Source organism: Prinia subflava, chromosome 2, assembly GCF_021018805.1.
Source record: "Prinia subflava isolate CZ2003 ecotype Zambia chromosome 2, Cam_Psub_1.2, whole genome shotgun sequence".
In the NCBI taxonomy this organism is placed as follows: Eukaryota; Metazoa; Chordata; class Aves; order Passeriformes; family Cisticolidae; genus Prinia; species Prinia subflava.
The window spans coordinates 61,790,383-61,809,361 of record NC_086248.1 but is presented as its reverse complement, the minus strand read 5'-3'; the positions used below and the strand labels follow the sequence as shown (position 1 = coordinate 61,809,361).

Genomic DNA, 18,979 nt, shown 5'->3' with positions numbered 1-18,979 from the left:
ACAGTTTTCCTAATAGTCTGGCCCCAATCACAAATTCTGGAAACAAGAAAATCTGGTTTGAAAGTGAAATTTCTTGAAAATCCGGCCTTTGGAAGTTTTATTCTAAACATAAACATATTATTGATCCAAATGCTTAATGAGATATTAACATTTGTGTTCCTGTTAAAGAAGTAATTTACAGGCAGTTTACTTCTGTCAAGGCAGCAGCAGATAGAAGATATCTGATGTGTTTTGGAGACCTTTTGTTAAAAGGTCAGTTCTTGATGAACAGATGTCTAAATTAAGAAAAACAACAGCAATAGAATTGTGTTGCAGCTGGTCCTGAGGTACCTGGGGGATTGTTTTGAACAAATAGATGCGTCTGAACTGATTCAGATGCCTCCTTGTTTTTGGCAAAAGAAAGAGCAGGCATGAAGACCAAGGGTCCCTATTCAAGCAGAATCATGTTAGAGAGGTACAATTACGACATAATTGTCTCTATGGCCATTTACAGACACCAGACCATCTCTGTCACTGTTCAAGATCAAGCCCCTGTTGCAGTTATTAGTTATTTGTATTGCTGCAGTGTTACTGTGTATACTAGACATTTATTATAGCATCTTACATAGATGCAGAAACCCACAAAAACTTTGCAAAGGACTTGCAGTAAAAGGAAAGACATTATGATTAGGCACTGAATAGAAGGGAACACCAGACCAGGATAAAAAGCACAATATGGAAGCCTAAATATTGTCAGCCTTGGCATCACAGCAGAGAGGAGCTTGAGGGAGGACAGTCAGTGAATATTCACAAAGCCTGATGGTCAACAGAGGAAAAACAATGAAAAGCATCTGCTTCAAACTTGGCTTGTCACTGTCAAAAGCTGATACAATGGACTGGTCAGGCAGGAACTAGAAATCTTTGTCTCAAGGAAATGAGAAACCATACTATGGACAAAATCAGACTGACAGTGAGATAAAGAAATGAAGCCAACAAGGGTAAAAGCAGCAAAGCTAGTAAGATGCCAGGAGGAACAATATGGTCAAAGACAATCATCTTCACCACAGATTTCCTCCTGGCTGTCTGTAAAAAGAGGGTTTCCTGGTAATCAAGGGGCAGTCAAGACTGGAGGAGAGGTGTCATTATCTGAGCAAGTAGGAGGCAGCTGTGCAAGAGTCTGCCAGTATTTGGAATGAGGTGCATAACAGCATGGAAAGAACTGTCTTAGACAAAGATAGTATTCCAGCAATTTCTATTTGGCAAGGCATTTGTATTAAAATAAATGCAATATAAATTGCCAGTTTTAAGCACAGTTGAAGTCTGCAAGCAAGGACTTTGATGTGAATGAGCTGCTCCAGTTCTGGTTTTCATTTATAATTTTTAGTGATTTGTCTATAGAAAAATTGAAAATTATCAGTTGTCACTAGGATGTGTTTATTTGCAACTAAATAAAGCTTTAGCCTTATATTTTGTTTTATTTTGTACTTTATTTTCTTGATTCAGAAGTTAAACTCTGATATAAATTATTTAATCATTTATATAGTTTAGTGTAGATTGACTGTATTACTTTAGAATATGGTGAATGGTGTATTACTTTTTCTAGGTTATCATTCTGTTTTTAACATTTTCTCTACTAATGACCTGAAATAAAACACAGTAATGGTATATAAGTAAATAAGTTTCAAATTCTTTTGTACTAGTAAATAAAATTTCATCATTATGGATCTTTAGTTAAAACATATAGCAAAAAATTGTTTACACTTGTAATTATTTCTGATCATCATGTCCTTCAGGATCTTCAAAATACAAAATCATATCTTACCATGTTTGTTATTAATGGACTTCAAATTTTAAAATGTCCTGCTTTTTCAAAATTATGTCAGCATTTCAACTTTGAATGAAGGTAGGTGGAATTTCACAAGGAGACCCTTTTGCTGTAAAAGAGGAGGTCAAAATGTAACAAATAAGCATGTTTCTTTCTCCATTCGATGTCTTTCTATGGAAAACAAAGGCACAGTGCAAGAATCTGTGCTCAAAAGAATCTGTTTGAAAGTTGTCAAAGGTTTCTATGAGATGTTTCTTTCAAAGCCTTAGCAAAAGCGTATTAGTCTATAATAGACTGGAAATAAAGGAGGAGGACACTGGACAGTTAATGTTAATTCCTGGAGTTTGTGAAGACACGCGTGTGCATGTTGCTTTTAGTAACTGCAGGTGATGCATTAGGTTCATGTTAACAAGCCTTAAGCTAGAAGTTGGAAAGGCTTTGTTTCTCAGAGGAAGAATGTCTTTGTTGTCTAACACATTATTTGTTTTTCATCTACTAATCTTAAAGTTAAAATGTGTTGCTTATCTCTTGGGAATCTTTAAAGTGGGAAAGAAGAGAGATGAGAATGTCCATTTAATGTGTGTTAAGAGTGAGGCTCTAATAGGAACATACTGCAAGAAATGAAATGGTTTTCTCTTGAATGGTAGAGGAGACTGTTAAAAGTCTTTGCAGTATTTGCTTGTCTTCTTTCTTCCCCAGACACAGTTCTCAGTAACATGCAAACAAAGCCTGTACAATTCTGATAGAATGCTCTTGCTTCTATAATATCCTTTCTCAGAAAGGTTTTGGAAGGCTATCTTGAGACAAAATGGGCATAGAATTGGTTTAATTGAATAGATAAAGATTCCCATCTGGGAACTATAGGTCTTCCTACCTAGGAACAAAAAGATATAAAGCCGTAGTAATTATGTTGCAAAATTCTATGTTGACTGTAAATGGCTCACCCACATTAACATTATAGCTGGTATTAGGCATGCACTTTTGAAATTAATTTCCTCGTCATCCCCACTTACCCTGCTTTGGTTTGCAGGCTACAAAAAAAACCCCACCAAACCCACCAAAAACAAATAAACAAACAAAAATTAGGTTTATTTTGGATGAAACTAAGCAAAAGATGCACTCAGGAACTTGTACTCCCTCCACCACTAGTCATGCAATCTACAGAACTAGCCTGAAGAAAGTCCAAAGTCAAGTCTCCTAAAATGCAGACTGTGAATATTGCGCCCTCAATGCTACCTCTTTCCCTTTGCAGAGCCATTCCTATTGCACAGCACAATGTAGATAAAGACCAAATTCCTGCTGACTAATGAACTCTAGACTTTTGAAAGTGCAGTTGTGTAACAGTACCCAAAGAACCTGCAGGAGGGGAGAGCATTTCCATGCCAAATGATAAGCTATCTTATTTAGCTTCATTTGTTTCTGAAGAGTAGAAATACCCTGAAGAAGTTACCCAAAATAAATCTGCTGAGAGCAAGCGATGTGCAGCTCAGAAGATTGGATTGCTTCAGTGGAAAATTGGGAAAATGCCCAGAGTGTAGCCATGTTTGAGCCCATGGCTGGGAGAATGGCCCTGTTCAGGTTAACATGAATCTGAGTTTTACAGCCTGTTGGTCTTAGGGTGGGTAGGGTTGAAAAGAAGCTGACGAGATTTGTTAGAGAAGTAAATAGCATTCCCTTGTTTAGTTTGAAGCCAGCACTCTGGTTTGGGATTCTGAATGTAAAGGCTGATCCTTGGGGGTCTAAAATAGAGGTGTCTGAGAGAAGTTCCAGGTAAATATTTCCATGAGAAATTCTGAATTTAGGTGAACTGTAGTTTTCTTCTGAGGTAATACTTCATTAAGGGGCAGAAGATGAAGTCTCTCGTGATTCCCAAGAGCTCAAGCAGCAGAAGTAGTCACTGTTGTGAGGCTTGCTGTTCAATTTACGTGGCGTATGTCTGTGTCAGTTGGCTTCTGTTCACTTTCTTATCCATAGAGAGCACTGGTCACTGCCCAGAAATACCGACATCCCATGCTCCACCACTACCTAAGCCTAAGCCTAAACCTAAAAAAGCTCCGCTGCCACCAAAAAATGCCATTGCTGCTTCCACCACCACCAGCCATAAGGGTAACGAAGCAGCTCATGCTAAAAAAAAGGGAAAGGCTCCTGCTAAGCAGCCTCCTCTCCCGCCGCCCAAGCCAGCAGGTGCCAGTGCAAACCGAGAGGCTGGTGAGTACTGCCCGTGCAGTGCAGTCACGGGGGGTGCATGTGCATGGGGCTGCGCTAACCGGTGCCTCGGTGCGTCGCAGGGTTGCTGGAGAGCATGCCACGGGTGTTCGTAGAGAGCTTCCTGCTAGGCTCTGGTTCTGCTGGCCACAAACACCCCGGACAACACACAGACCCCCTCGCTGTTCAATGAACCTATGTACAACACCGAGGCATCAGAGACAACAGTGAATCCCCAGCTCAGGTGTGAGAGCTGGCAAAAAAATGACCCAGAGAATCAGCTCAAGAATCAGCAGGGAAGAAGGTGACTTCTGAAACCAAGCACGAGTTACCCCTAAGTAAACTGATTTGATATTGCTGTAACTTACTATTGAAAGTATCAACTATTCCAATTAATTTGACAATATTAAAATATCACAAAGAAGTTAAGAATAAAACCATGAAGACATCTTAAAAGACTGATGAATAGCAGTTGGTTTAGCTGACAAAAAAGAAAAAAATTACAACCACTAGAAATGATCAGGTGCTGTGATTCTAAGTACATACTGGAAATGGAAAATATCAGTCAGGCACATAGCACATGTGCTTATCACCACACTATTAAACCAAAACTCAGCAGCAATGCAAGATTGAAGAGTATAGGTGGATGCTCTTAAGGTACTGATCATGAGAATGTAGACAATGACCAAAATTAAAACATCCACACATAATTTGAACACAAGCAGTATTGTGATAAATGGGCTCCATATATTTGTTGGCAAACTTATACAAGCCTTGTGTTTTCAATCTCTGTCTTTGAAATCCCTCCAGTCCCTCCAGTTTTCTCTGCAAGTATTTCTCTTCACAGATTGTACATTTTGGCACATTTTGTATTTGATGCATACAGAAGAGGACTGTTTAAAAACATTACAAGACTTCTAGAGTTACCATAATAACTTTGCCATAAAATATCCATTAACTTGGTATTAACTGTCCTACTACATCAGATGACTACAAGAATAAACATTTTGAAAATCCAGAATTTGCTTGCATTTCACATGCAGCTAAAAAGCTCAGCTCTTCCTAGGTGAAGCAGCCTTGTAACAGCAGATCTTTCAGAAATAAAGCAATCCATCACATAAAGAAATGTTTATACAGATGTTGATAACAAGCTGTCAGGTATCTGACTTTTTAGATTAAAATACATTCAGGTTCCAGATTTGTCTTCTATTAGCTTTGCTAAAATGTCAGGCAATGCTTGGAGACCATACAGATGTAAAATATATTCACATAAATCCCTTATTCTACTGGTAATTTCCTCCAAAACTCAAAATACATTGTGTTCACCCAAAGTGGGGCAGTACTTCATACGTAGAGCTGGTTTGGAACAGTATTTGTACATGAGGTTTGTCAGATCCCCATGGAAGTGAACACATGATGCTGCCAATGATCAAGTCCCATGAAGGAGGAGAGGAATGTGAGTAACAACGGAGCCACAGCTCTCCTGAGGGCAGCACAGCAGGTTTCCATACTGAAACAGTGGAACTGGGAGAATGGGACTTAAATGTAGGCATGGATGTGTGCCAAAAGGAGAACAACAGCCCTTAAATTTTTCATTTAATCAGAATTCAAATCTCCTACCGGAAAAGAGGCATGACAGAAAATTGTCAGCCAGCCCAGTCAAAAACAACAACAGCAATAGCACTTTTGACCCATGTGCATGCGCAGGGGGTTTTCTGTGGGAGGAATCTTTTAAGTTTCTGTATCTAATTGCAGGTTCTGAGAATAATGTAAGGATTTTTACAATGGAAACATGTTTTGACATTTTCCCAGCCATAGTTGTGTGGCTTACATATTTGTATTATGCTGAAGTTCCTTAGCATAAGCATGTAACTGGTTCTGTTGACCTCCAGCCTGCACTGAAGTGGATCAGAACCAGAGCCTTTTCTTTATGCCGTCCACCTACTCAATAAGATTTCTGTTAAATAATATGCAGGTTGGAATCACCATCTATTTCTACTGTAATTATGAACTTCTGCCTATGCCATTTTTCTGCTTCATTTTGTTTTGCATGTCAATTGAGTGATTTGTAGCTGATGTGGGAAGATGAGTGCAGTATCAGTAGATTCAGGACAGTGCCCTTTACAGTCATCTTGGAGCACAGAGGAACAGGGATTTGCCTGATGTTTCTGTGAATTTTTTCAGATGTACTGAAAGCTTCACAGCACTCTAAATATTTATAAATCCTTAACAGCTACAGAAAAGAAACAGCAAAATGTGTCTTTTGAATTAGTTTCCATCTCCTTTGAGAACAGTCTCACTGTGAAAACTGTTTTTATATTGTGAACTTATTATGGCCGATATCTGCTCTTTGATTCTCTCCCAGTCTGCTGGGGGTTGTTTTTATTTAAATGCTTATAAATAAAGTAGGCCTTCCAGCATATTTCTATTAGTTTCCTGTTTTACTCAGTAAGCTTAGCCAGAAGGCTGCTATGTAACTTTATAATGTTTTCATTTATTCTCTGGAAGTTAATGAATTTTTCCTCCATCAGAACTGTTTGAGTCAGATGCATTTTGATGAAAAGGACTGAACTATTAGATGGTTGTCGTTTTTATTGCTTTTTAAATGAAAGTCACAAGTTTGAACCTCCCATCTCAGGTGATGGGTGCATTAACACAGCAATCAGAAATGTGGCTGGAATGCACATGGAAATGCAGGCTAGCTGAAATCTCTAGTGAGATTCATTATACATATATGCTTCAGTATGGTGACTGTCACAAGATTAAACAGCCAGCTTGGCCAGCTTGTACAGCTGCCCAAACCTTGCTTCACTACATTTTCCAGACTGTCCGTGTTGGTCACTGGTAAGATGAAGACCTCCAGTACATACAGGAGTCCTTTAGTGCCTGCTCCCTTCTGAGGGTCATTTGTGCAGAGTGACAGCAGTGGTTTTTGCCTCTCTTTTATGGACAGACCCAGCTCGACTTGAAAATACACCTTGTTTTGTTGCCTCTCTGCTCTTTGTCATTAAGTAAGAGGACACCAGTTGCAATAACATTGTGACAGGTAATTGACTGATACTCAGTAATAGTCCTCAGATGTTCATTTGAAAAGTGTAAGGAAAACAGGGTTTTCACAGTGATCAGACCAAAAATTCATGTAGTAGGAAAGGTCAGACAGTTTTCTCTGCTTTTTCTCCTTTTTAGAATAAGTAGTGAACTTCTTAGATGACGTCCAGGCCAGGTGTAATGGGCCAATGCAGAATGCTCAAAACAAATTCTTATCCATTTGTAACATTGATCCTCTCTGCTGTTCTTGGGCAAGTATTCATCATTTCAGTGTTTCCCACACAAAGGTGAAGTTGGAACTGCAACATTTAGTCATCTCAAACATTTACATGAAGTATTGCAGAAGTATGAAGTATATTTTTTTATTATTATTTTTTAAAGTCCAGCACAAGTCAATCCATGCAGGAAATACAGTGCAAAAATCATATAATTGCAAGACTGTAAAATGCCTTTTCTTTTCTTGTTTTAGCTGGTTCCTCTCATGCAAAAAAACTACCAGTCTCCAAGTCTTCTTCATCACCATCTCCTTCATCCACATCATCTCATCCCAAAGCCTCTAAGGAGACTTCCAGCAAATCTGGCACATCAGGGACTCCCAGGGGCAAGAAGAAGCCTGGGAAGCAGTCAGCCCCACGAACAGCACCAGATGGGGCTGATTCTTCTCCGCCAGGTGCGGCAGCCGACAGTTCAGAAGCAAAGGCAGAAAAACCCAAGGCTGAGCAAACTTCCGTGGTCATTTTTGAAACGGAGAATGCAGACCAGTCGAGCAAGCTTGTTGTGCCCCCTCCTCCCACCACTGCCCCTCCTCCACCTCCACTTCCACCTCCTTTTCCTGCTGCAGCTAGTCAGCCTGCTGGCTCCTCAGATGCCCAGGATGTGTCAGACAGCTGCGTGGCAGGGCCGTGCAGCCCTGGGTCAGACACAAAGCCGCCTCTCCAGACGGAGCGTGGCACAGACAAGAGTCTGAGCAGCGCAGCCCTAGGCAGCGCTCCAGGTGCCGGAGGAGAAGACACGGAAAGGTGAGACAGTGTGCCTGTCCTGGGGGAGCAGAAAGACCACAGCCGAGGAAGCCACGGTTCTTGGCACTGTAGGCACGTGGGGATCTCTTCTGTTTCTTCTGCTGACTGGGAACAGTTTGTGTTGCAGCCCAGCACAGTTTGTTCCTTCCCAGTGTTTCCCAGAACATTGTTGCTCATGACCTGTCTCTTACTTCATTCTGTGGCTGGCACTGGGGTCAGCAGTTCAGCTGAAAGCTGATGACACTTCTGTTTATCTCTCATAAAGACAAACAAGAAATGATGCAGAATTATAAGGAGGTTCTTTTCTGTAGATGTCTTTTTTTTTCTGTAGATGTCAATAAACATCTCACTGCTAAAGTTCTCAATTCAATAGCTGATTTTACTTGAACACTTGAAAATGAGGGTTTCAGACTTCAATTAGTAGGTGTTTGGTTTTTTACTGCCTAGTAACTTGTCTAAATCTCAGGTACTGTAAAAACTGGTCAAGAGAAAAGTCATAATTACATTTCTTAAGCACAATAGTTGGCAGAGAAATGAAACTGGCTTATTAATTTGTCTTTTCCCTGCCACAAAAATCAGCATCTTTTATATAAATCTAAGAGGGTTTAGTCTAGATGCCAGTAGCCTAGAGACCTTTTAAATTCTTGCTGGTACATCTGTTGCCAGCTCTGCACTCCAGTGCTGCTTCTCCCCCTGCTCTACCCTTCCTTTACATAAAGGTTTTCCCAATGCAAAGGGCAATCTGCTGTTGATCCCCATGTTCATCAGCATGAACATTTTGCCCTCAACTGCAGTGAAACTATATTTACAATAAATATGGTTAGGCTTCCAGAGCAGGAAAATCTGCACTCCCATCTCCTCTCCAACGTGCTCCTCTCACCCCAGCATTATGAACTGTTTTCTTTCTTGGTCCCATCCCACAGAAATAAAAAACAATCAGGATTTGTCTTAATGCAGTCTTTATAGCACATCATTCTGGATTGTTTGCGTCCTTTTTTCATAACACACATACCTAGATACATATACATATCTGCATATGTTAAAAATGTCTGATATGTGTATTTTTTAGAAAGGAATTACTTTGATTAACAGAACTTTTATTTTCATCCTTGCTTATTCAGTTGCTTTTCATTTGTGTTTTGTTCTGCTTGCATTAATGTGTCACCCTATCTGCTCGTGAATGAACAGCTTGGCTACCAAAGAAGACCAGGAAGGGGAGGCTCCAGATCAAGCATTGTCTGAACTAGTGGAGGAGGCTTCTGACGCTGCTGCTCCTCCTGAGAGCGAAAGCAGCAGAGAGAGCCCTGGCAGTGACTCGGACTCGGACGGGCCGATCCTATACACAGACGATGATGATGATGATGATGACGAGAATGCAAGTACTGAAAGTAAGCCTCCTGCCCAGAAGCTGCAGGCTGCCTTTCACAGGTTGTTTTGTGAGCATGCCTGACCCATGCTGGTGTGAGGCAGAGAGAGGAATGGCTGCAGGGAATGCGTCTAGGGGATTTAGCATTTTGTCACTGCTGAGAAATGAGTGTCCTGCTTCTCCCAGGCAGTCACAATCAGAAACCTGCTGGGGCCTGTGCATGGGTGAGAGCAGATCAATCATTGCACGGTGGAGGGGGAAGGAACAGGCTCAGCAGGACATGAGGGTGGAACAAGACCTCCACCTTAGGGCATCACAAGCCATTCCTTTGGCTTGCCCACATCATGAGTTCCTTGAGGGAGTTACAGGTGTGGTGGATGACAGGGAGCCCATCAGTCAGCAGCTTCACTGTCTGAAAGTCACTTGTTCCTCTTTGATCAGAATGTTTTAAGCATCGGAGCAACCTTAGCAGACAGAGCAGATCACACTAGATTACATCTAAGCTTTACAGCTTTGAAATTTCATCTGGGGTCATGACTCTTATCATCACCCTAACTGGGCAGAAGCCCTGCTGTGCTGAAGGGGTTGTCCTGCCCCCATTGTGCCTAAGCCCTGCTCCCAGCTGTTCTTTCCTTAGGCAGGAGTTCGTGTTTATTTTCACTGGAGCAGCTGTTGTTGAGCTGATGTTCAATAGAATCTGTGGTTCCCTGGTCCAGCTCACCCAAAGGCTTCTCCTTTGCTTGGGCAAAGAAGGTGGCAGGAGCAGCTGTCAGGAGCAGGAAGGAGGGCAGCCCTCCCTCCACCTCCTCCAGGGTGGCCCTATGTCAGAATGAAATCACCATCAAACCATGGTTTGAGAGCTTTGCTCTCAGCTTTTTTGGAGGAGGTGCTTCACTGTGCTCAGCAAAGAAAGCTTGAACAGCAGAGTCCAGTGTACCTAAGTGGCAAAATGAACTTTTTTTCTTAATCTTGGCCACTGGTGCAGGCGAAGGTGAAGTTCCAGGTAGCTCAAGAGGCTGAAGTCTTCTGCAGTTCTGTGTTGAGTTTGAATATAACTCAAAGTAGAAAGTATAAAAAAGTATAGAAACCAAGAGTTCACATGCTTACACAGCAGCACAGTGTCATATGAGAAGTGAGCTGGGACCCTGTGGTCTTACCAAACTGCCTTACACAGTGAAAATCTGCCAGCCTAGGGCATATGTAGCCCACCTCAGTCAGAATGTCAAGACACAAGGGAAATACTATAAAGGCTGTGAAAAATGCCTTTCCTTCCACAGCTGGCTGAAGCCAATGCTGGCCAAGCTGCAAAGCCCTTGTCCCTGCAGTGTCAGTTTTATGGAGAACAGATTGCTTCAGTGTCTGGGGCTTCCTGCCTAGGTTACTTTACAAGCACTCAGAGCACTTTCCTAAGCTGTATTTTTTGTTTTAATTTACAAATAACTTAGAGATGGAAAGCACTATAAAAGAACTAAGTGGTAATTGATTGAAAAAAAAACTGAAAGAATGAGGGAAGCGATGATAGAATGAGACTAAACCAGTTAAGGCTGAAGAAAAAGAGCAGCAGGTTGCTACATATATGAAGTAGATAAATAAGCCAACCTGTAATGTATTAGACTTCAAAGACATTTTAGTGTAGATTTGTCATTTTTATCATATCACTGCACAGATGACAAGAGATGTTTGTATCAATTTAGCTGGTATCTTTTTCCTCCAAGCCTTTTAGCTTTTTATTTTCATGAACTGAGCTAAATTTTTTCTTTTGATGTTAATTAAAATTCCTCTTCTGCATGTGGGAACAAGGTTGCTTTGGGGAGGTATTGAAGTTTTTACTCAGCGTTTGTGTCTGTAACCTGAGCATGAATGAACTAAATCTACCCTACTCCTCCTTTCCTCAGGCTCTTTAGCAAGTAAAATTCGTCGCAGGGATACTCTTGCTATCAAACTTGGCAACAGACCATCTAAGAAAGAGTTAGAAGACAAAAACATCTTGCAGCGTACATCCGAAGAGGAGAGGCAGGAAATCAGACATCAGATTGGAACGAAGCTAGTGAGGTATCAGCAGGGTAAATGTGGTTTCAGTGGGTGGAGGTGGAGGAAGAGAATTGAGAACACTGGCTTCATATTTTCAATGCAGCCCAGCATGAGCTGCAGGATCTTTGTGGTACAACTGTATGGAAAATGGGGTTTTTATTTCTCACAAAACCTGAAACTGTCAATAATAGATTTTTTTTGTCCTGCAAGAAACAAAATCTGAGAGCTTTTGGAGTTTTGAGTACTTTGGTTAAAAAGGGAAAGAAGAGGAAGAGGGTAAGAATGAGTCCACAATAATCAATGCCATGGTTCAGGTTCCTTCTCAAATTGTTAGCGGAACTTCCACTTGTATACCCATCTCAGACAAAGTAGCAGTTCCTGACACATAGAGCTTGCCTGTGCATATTGTCCCTTCTGACCCTACCCTCCTCCCCTGCTCTCCAGTTCCTTCATTGCTTCACATCATATGCTGATTCCAGCAAAGGAAGTTGAAACAGTCAGTGTTTTACTATGCCCACCTTGGAGGCATGTCTTTCTCAAGCTGTTAAACTGCTATGGGATGTATGTTACTTTCTCCTTCTGGACTTGAGAACATTGCATAAAAAATTCACTTGCCTTTTACAGGCTTTTTTTTAAAAAAAACCTTCATGTTTATTTTGGCTTGTGTGGTCTCTGAGAATAGACTATAGCATGCCTGTATTTTGGTAGACCTGTCCTTGTTTCTGTTTGGCTCAGGAATGTTGTCCAGATTTGGAGGATGTCCTGTGTTTGTTGGAGATTCCCAGATATTAGGGTGGTCCAGTCAGTACAGCTCCAGTAGAGAGCACACAGCCCTGCATGAACACGCAGAACATGAGCTGTGTTGCTCTGTGGACTGGGTGTCTGGCCAAGGCATCGATTTCGTTACTGAACTGTAAGAGTGATACATCTACTGTGTAGAGCCCAAGGGTCATTTTTCTTTTGCTGATAAAGAGGGGTGGTTGTTATCACTGCTTTCCTGAACAAATCGCAGCTCTGGTGATCACATCCTGTTTGTCAATGCTCCCTCGGGGGCTGGAACTGCAGATGATGCTGCTTTGTGGGTTCTGCTGGAGAGCTGAAAGGCACTGCACACAGCTCTGCTTTCGTGGCGGTATCTGTGTGCATCAGGGCTGTGCTCATACCCAAAATCATACCCAAGTTTGATGCCAGTTTCTCAAAAATTCCTGGCATGGCGGTCAGCACCTGGCAGCGTTGAGGTCTGGTGGAAAATCTGTTCCCACAGCTCAGTCAGGGACTTGCTACAGCAGGGACTGGTCACCCGTGGTAAACCTGCCAGTCCTCTGGGACAAATCTGGGAGTCCACGAGTGATTTGAGTTGGATGAGTGTCACGAGGCTAAAGACAGTCTGTAGGGAACTGTGGGAGTGTTGATGGACAGAGAGACATCTACCTTTAACACACCTGCAAAATAAGTTTTGCTTATATGAATTTCAGCTAAATAAAAATTTGCTGAAATTTCTCTTGGTCCTTTCCTCAAGTGAACAAGTGGGCTTGTTTAGTAAATGCAGAGACAACATAACCGTGTTCTCCCCAGTACAAATCAGAAAATTAATATCTCAGTTTGGGGCTTTTTTGTAATGGCAGTTGTTACATATAGGTAATTAGGTTTCAGGCAAAGCTCCCAATTGTATGAACAATTGTATAGGAATGAACAGCTTATGGGTCTTGTTGGTTTTGTTTTTTTAAAAAACTTTAGTAAGAGTTCAAAATATCAAAAATATCAAAATATCAAAAATTCATTCAAAATATCTGAGAATAATCTAACACTTGCACAACTGATTATAATGATGGTGCTTGGGAACAAAGAAGGTTTATGAATTTGTTCATAAAATTATACCTGTGAGGACTTTAAATTTGCTGGTACAGGTAATATTATTCAAGTATCAGTTATTCATGCGTTCAAATGGCAACACTACATCTTTTAAAGCAAATGGCCACTCTGGTTACATGATCAATTATTGTAGCTGCCTGGAAATTACTTCCAGAAATTACATTTTTTAAGCTGCATTACAAATCCTAATGTGTCATTTAGATCTGGTTTTAAATCAGTCATTTACTTTGTTCTCACAGGAGACTTAGCCAGAGGCCCACAACTGAAGAGCTGGAACAAAGAAATATCCTGAAGCGTAAGTATTTTATTCAGGTCTCATATAATGTTTACTTAGAAAGGGAGCATATGTTGGATTCATATGGAAGCCCATCATTGTTGCTGCAGTATTAGAATCACAACTAGAGAGAAATTATGTTCTAGAAAATAATGTGTCAACACTTGATTTATACACTAACCTGTCATTGTAGCTTTGAAAATTCCATATATTCAATATGCCAAATTTTGCTTGTCACAATCTCACTCCTTGAAGCTGATCCCAAGGACCAGGAATGACTTGGATACCCTTTAGGAATACCAGTTCTAGGCTGATTAACCTTCCACCTGATTTTTATGAGGAGAAAGTTGTACCAGTTGGAGGTGAGGGTTGGACGTAAGGGCAGAGGTTGGAAGGAGGAGTAGAAAGAGGAAAGGCAAAGTGTTCAGCAGGAAGTCAATAGGTATATGCCAACTACTTCAGCATCCTCGCCTTCATATTCACTTCTGACATAAATGTCTTCTGCATGAGATTCTCACTGAATATCTTCCCATTGAATCCTTCCTCATATTCCTGCTGAAAAAGAAGTCTGTAATTCAAATAGTCAAGGGCAGAGGAAGTACATTGCATACCCTTTATACCTATTCTGCCATTGTTTACCCTTTATACCTATTCTGCCATTTACTGATGTTGCTTCTGTTCTTTGGCTGGCAAACTCTTCAGAACAAGCACGGTTTTGTCTTCCTTTACGAATCTTTACATAATAATAATGTTACCTAAACACAGTGCAACAGTGGTTATGCCCAGCTCCACCTAGTCCTGTGTTCACCTTGCAGAGGTAGCCAGTACTTGATGGTTAAGTAGAAGAAATAAATGAAGAAAAGTCAGTTTATAGCAATAAATCAAAAATCAGAGAAACAGCAAATAAAAAAAACTCTTTAAGGCATGAGAACTTCTCACACCTGATCAAAGAGTTGGTATAATGCTGTTATTTCCAGCAATTGTTCAGTAAAGTTGGAGGTCATCTGTGTAACCCTGGCGTCAGCCCTGATGTGTAGCATGCTAATGGGAAGGGAAGAAAAGAAAATGGGATGTTTACCTGACAGCATCCATGGACTGATGACTCTGTCACTTGCTTAGGCTAGCAAATCAGGGAGAGGGCAATTACTGGCTTTCAGGCAAACCATTCTGATAGTAAAATGCTGATAAAATCTTACTGCTATTGTCTGAGCTCTCAATTGTGAAATAGTGCTGTCTTACTGAAAAGGGAAGCTACAGTTCATGCTTGCACAGGAGAGGGATCAGGGGACTCCTGTCCGGCACATAATGTTAATAAAGTTTCTAAAACTGTAATTTCCACATCTGTAAATTTCATAGATAAATAAAGATAAAATTGGAAATAAGAACTTTTTTTATATATGACAAACCACTTATGCTGGACTGTGTGAGAAAGGTAAATCCAAAACATCATCGATGGGCCAGGACATGGCCACTGAGCTGGGAGCACCAGCTGGGCTCTCTTATTGCCCTTTCTCGCTTATCTCGAGGCAGCCAAGCCAGCAGCGAACCTGTGATGTATTTCATATCCTTTTTGTCAGTGTTTATTCCATTCACTGGTTTTGCAATAAGTAGCTCAAGACTGGAAAGCAGTTAATAGATTTCCTTTCCTGTTTCAGCTTGTTTACTTTAAGCTTTTGGCAGCATACCAGGCTTTGCACTCAGTGCCTCCTGCCATCCTCCCCTGCTGCTGCTGGGGGGTGTCTTAAAGAGGCCAGGGAGAGCGAAAAATAAAGGCTGGGAAGCAGAATTGTAAATCACAAAAAATCACAGAGACCCTGGCAAGCACATGGAGGAACCGCTTTTTGCTCAGCACTGAGATATAAAATATTTCAAGTTGAAAGTGATCTATAAAAACCAAAGCAAACCAAAGGCAAGACAGGGTTTGTAATGATGGTCTGGCTCAGAGTCCTTTCAGGGTGCACGTTCTGTCTAAGTCATAAGGCACTTGTATTTTACGTCAGAATTATTGCAGTTCCTTCCTGTGGATCATTTGAAAATGTTTACACGTCTTAAATGCCTTTGTTGGTGTAGTCAACTTTTGTGAGTGAGTTGGGATTTCTTTTGTAAAGTTTCCTTCCTCATATTTTTTAAGCAGTGGATGGGGAGAAGGAGTTATATTATTGTGTGTATGTAAACTGCAGCTAGGGGGATGTATTGTTTTGAGTAATATTTATCAGGCTTTGAGGTTACATTAAGTGGTAAAGGTCCAAACTTCAGGATAAAGTTCAGCTCAAATCTTTTAAGGGATTCAGAAAAAACATCCCTATTTTTATTCTCTTTTTTTGTATTTCCAGTTACTGAGGAAGTCTGTTTTACAAGAAGCTTTGTTTTGATAATATTTCCAGATAAACCAGTTACTGAAAATCCCGTATTCAAGTACAATCACAAGACATTGCAGGCGGATTTGGATAAAAACTGTTTGGATAAAACTATCCAGATTTCTGAGACTTCCCACACTAAAACAAAGTTATGATAACTCAAGAGCCCACTTGAAGGAATACATAAAGCCCTGTGTTTTTCATAAAGGCAAGCTTCTTGTGTTCTGGCTTTGAATCAGCAGTATTTATAGTATTGCATTATGACAAAAAAACCTTCTAGTCTTCCAAGGATTTCAGATTAAGATAACTGTATTTTTTCCTTGTATTTGTAAGGGACAGTGAACTTCTTGTACAGTGCACCTGCATGCCTGCCAGTAATGGCTTTGTAGAAAGTGGGGTTTAGCTCTTGGGGTTTAGCTTGTTAAAGAATATTAATGGTTATCTTTGCCTGTAAAACCAGGAAAGAGAAACCGCTTTGTGCATTTCAGAGCACTGCATGAAGCAAATGCTTTGTTTGTCTTTTCTTTCTCTTTCCTTAGCAAGCCCGCAGAGAAGTCTAAACATAGCTAATCCCATAGGGACACAATGGAAAGTTCGGTTTTATGCTCCAGGAGTACTTTTTGGTCAAGAATGAAGCAGTCCTCAGGCAGGACTATTTGTCTCTTCTCTTTTCCCCTTCTGCTACAAAAGAAATGTCCCACACAACAGAAGATGACCAGATTTAATGTGGTAAAAGTTGCAGGAGCAATAATGTATAGATGACAGGGAAGCTGCTTGTTTGACTTTGACTGGTGGATTCTTTAACTTGATGGCCACAATAACTGATGCTAAAAAAATTGTTTCAATTAGGAGCCAAATCCCAGTTTTCCTTCCTAGGAATTGCAGGCAGGGAAGGAGGAGAGCCATAGTTTTGCTGGGATCTAACCAGAGACTTCTGCAAGCAAAGGGTGCTCGCTAGGTCTTTGCCAGTAGGGCAGCAGCAGGACATCTGAGGAGGGGACTTGCAGCTGAGAATTCTGTGTTTGTATTTTCTCTCTCCGCATCACACAGATTAGATCTGCTTTTAAGGTGGAAAGCAGTCGTAAGTGTGTTCCTGTGCATTAATGTGTTCCTGTTTGGCCAAGTGAGTCAGTTCATACCTGCAGCCAAATCTTGGCCCTCTGGCTGGAATTTTCCACAGCACCTACAGGAACCAGGAGCACTAGGCCCATTATTTTTAGCACCACATATCTTAACTCCCCACAGCAACTTTCAAAAATTTTACCTTAAAAGACCAAAAACAGACTGTAGTTTTTACTGTTTGTAGGAATTTGTATCCAGGCAGTGTTTCTGTAGCGCCAGGCTTAAAGCAAGACTGCCCAGCAGGCTGGAGGTGGGAAATTGGTTCTTTAGGTACAAGTCAGTGCCAGAGACAGGGGCCCATGTGCCACACAGCAGATTCAGTAGCAGCCACAAGATTTCAGTCCATTTCCTTTAGGTCTTGAGTTTTATTCCTAGAAGTAAACCACCTTGAATTATAAAACACATCCTGTCCCCGACCTCTCATGCAGAAGACTGTCTGTTCCCCATGGGTTTGATCCCCTCCTGCTTTGCCCAGGATTTAAGGAAGGTCCCGGTGCCTCCTGTTGGTATTGTTCTCCAGAAGATGGCCTGCTCCAAGGGGTGCCCAGACCCTCTGCCCAGTCACTAAGGTGCTTGTCCTTTTTGGGGGGTTTTCCCTTGTCCAGCCATCCTGGTATGCAGCCATCTGCTCTCCACAGGGACGTAACTTCACAGCTTGGGATAGGCACCTAACCTTCAACCTTCCTAGATGTCTAGAGAAAGTTTTTTAAGGTATTTTATCCTCCCCCAGAATACAGAGAAGTAGTATTTCAGGTGGCCATGGTGTCGGTAGCTCTTCCTTAAGGTATGCATTAAGCAGAATGAGCCCCTGTTTCTTACATGAAGCATCTTACTGCTGCTTCTTAGGAGACACTGTGGTTTAGATAGCAAAGAATTGGCAAGATATGAGTAATGCACAGCATATTTTACAAACTAAAGTAAGAAAAGGGCAGTACAGTGATGTGTACATTCAGTTGCTTTCTTTCCTGCTATGTCTGCTACTGGAGATTGTCCGAGGTAGGACTTAAGCAATCCCATTCATGAGGGGACAAAATTTTTTTATGTCAGATGACTCCCAAGTGAATGGAACTTAAAAGTCATAGTTTGTGTTTAATTACCTCAGCTACTGTGAGTATTGATTGCAAAGACAGGATGTTTAAACAAAAGCCTACAGATGATTTATCTGTCCTAAAACAGCTAGAGACCTTTTCATTTTTTTAGGTGAGGCTATTATGAATTATCCTTGAAAATTATAAGTCCTTAAATATACCCAACTTATTTATTGATGGATACATTAAAAAATTAAAATGTAAATTAGTCTATAACTCTCCTGTTATTCTTCAGTTTGAGTCCATTTACAGTTCCTCTATGGAAACAGGCTATCCATTTCTTTTTCTATTAAGAGAAAAGCAATTAATAAACCACAAATTACATCCATATGTCAATATCTCAGTAACATCACCATCAACCTGAGACCCAACCTAAACCTGGCAGCAAGTCTGTGTGACTGCACCTTGCTCTTGGAAACCTGATGTTGGTGTTGGAGTCTTCTCAACTTTTTCCTACTTTTTCCTTTCTTACTTTTTCATTTTTATAATTTGTCCTCTCCTCCTTTCCCTGACATTCTTCTTACATGAAAGCATTTGGGTAAGCAAAGGATACTTGCAAGTACTATGAGATGTCCTGTTGTAGTTTTCTCTAGTGTAAAAGTCATTATACAGAAATTCTTCTGTGGGCAGGTCACCTCTACTAACACAGCAGGCTGGCTGTAGAAAACAGGGCAAATACAACTATACCAGGATTTAAAACTCCCTTTTCGTCTATATAAGTTGGCTGTATCCAGAACAAATGAATTTCATTAAATTTATAGATAGCGTTGGACTGTTACACAGTCTGTAATCC

The 18,979-nt window shown here is 40.9% G+C and overlaps 1 protein-coding gene across 5 annotated transcripts in view; it reads left to right on the top strand.

Moving 5' to 3' along the window:
• Nucleotides 1-18,979, top strand: part of PHACTR2 (phosphatase and actin regulator 2) — a 131,213-nt gene that overhangs the window by 102,551 nt on the left and 9,683 nt on the right. For 4 of the 5 annotated variants that reach the window (XM_063390226.1, XM_063390231.1, XM_063390230.1 and 1 more), the window contains exons 5-9: nt 3,779-4,012; nt 7,527-8,076; nt 9,265-9,464; nt 11,338-11,494; nt 13,585-13,640. In XM_063390226.1, the coding sequence (XP_063246296.1) occupies nt 3,779-4,012; nt 7,527-8,076; nt 9,265-9,464; nt 11,338-11,494; nt 13,585-13,640 (1,197 nt within the window). The remainder of the gene's footprint in view (nt 1-3,778; nt 4,013-7,526; nt 8,077-9,264; nt 9,465-11,337; nt 11,495-13,584; nt 13,641-18,979) is intronic. The other variant, XM_063390227.1, reaches the window with a different exon arrangement.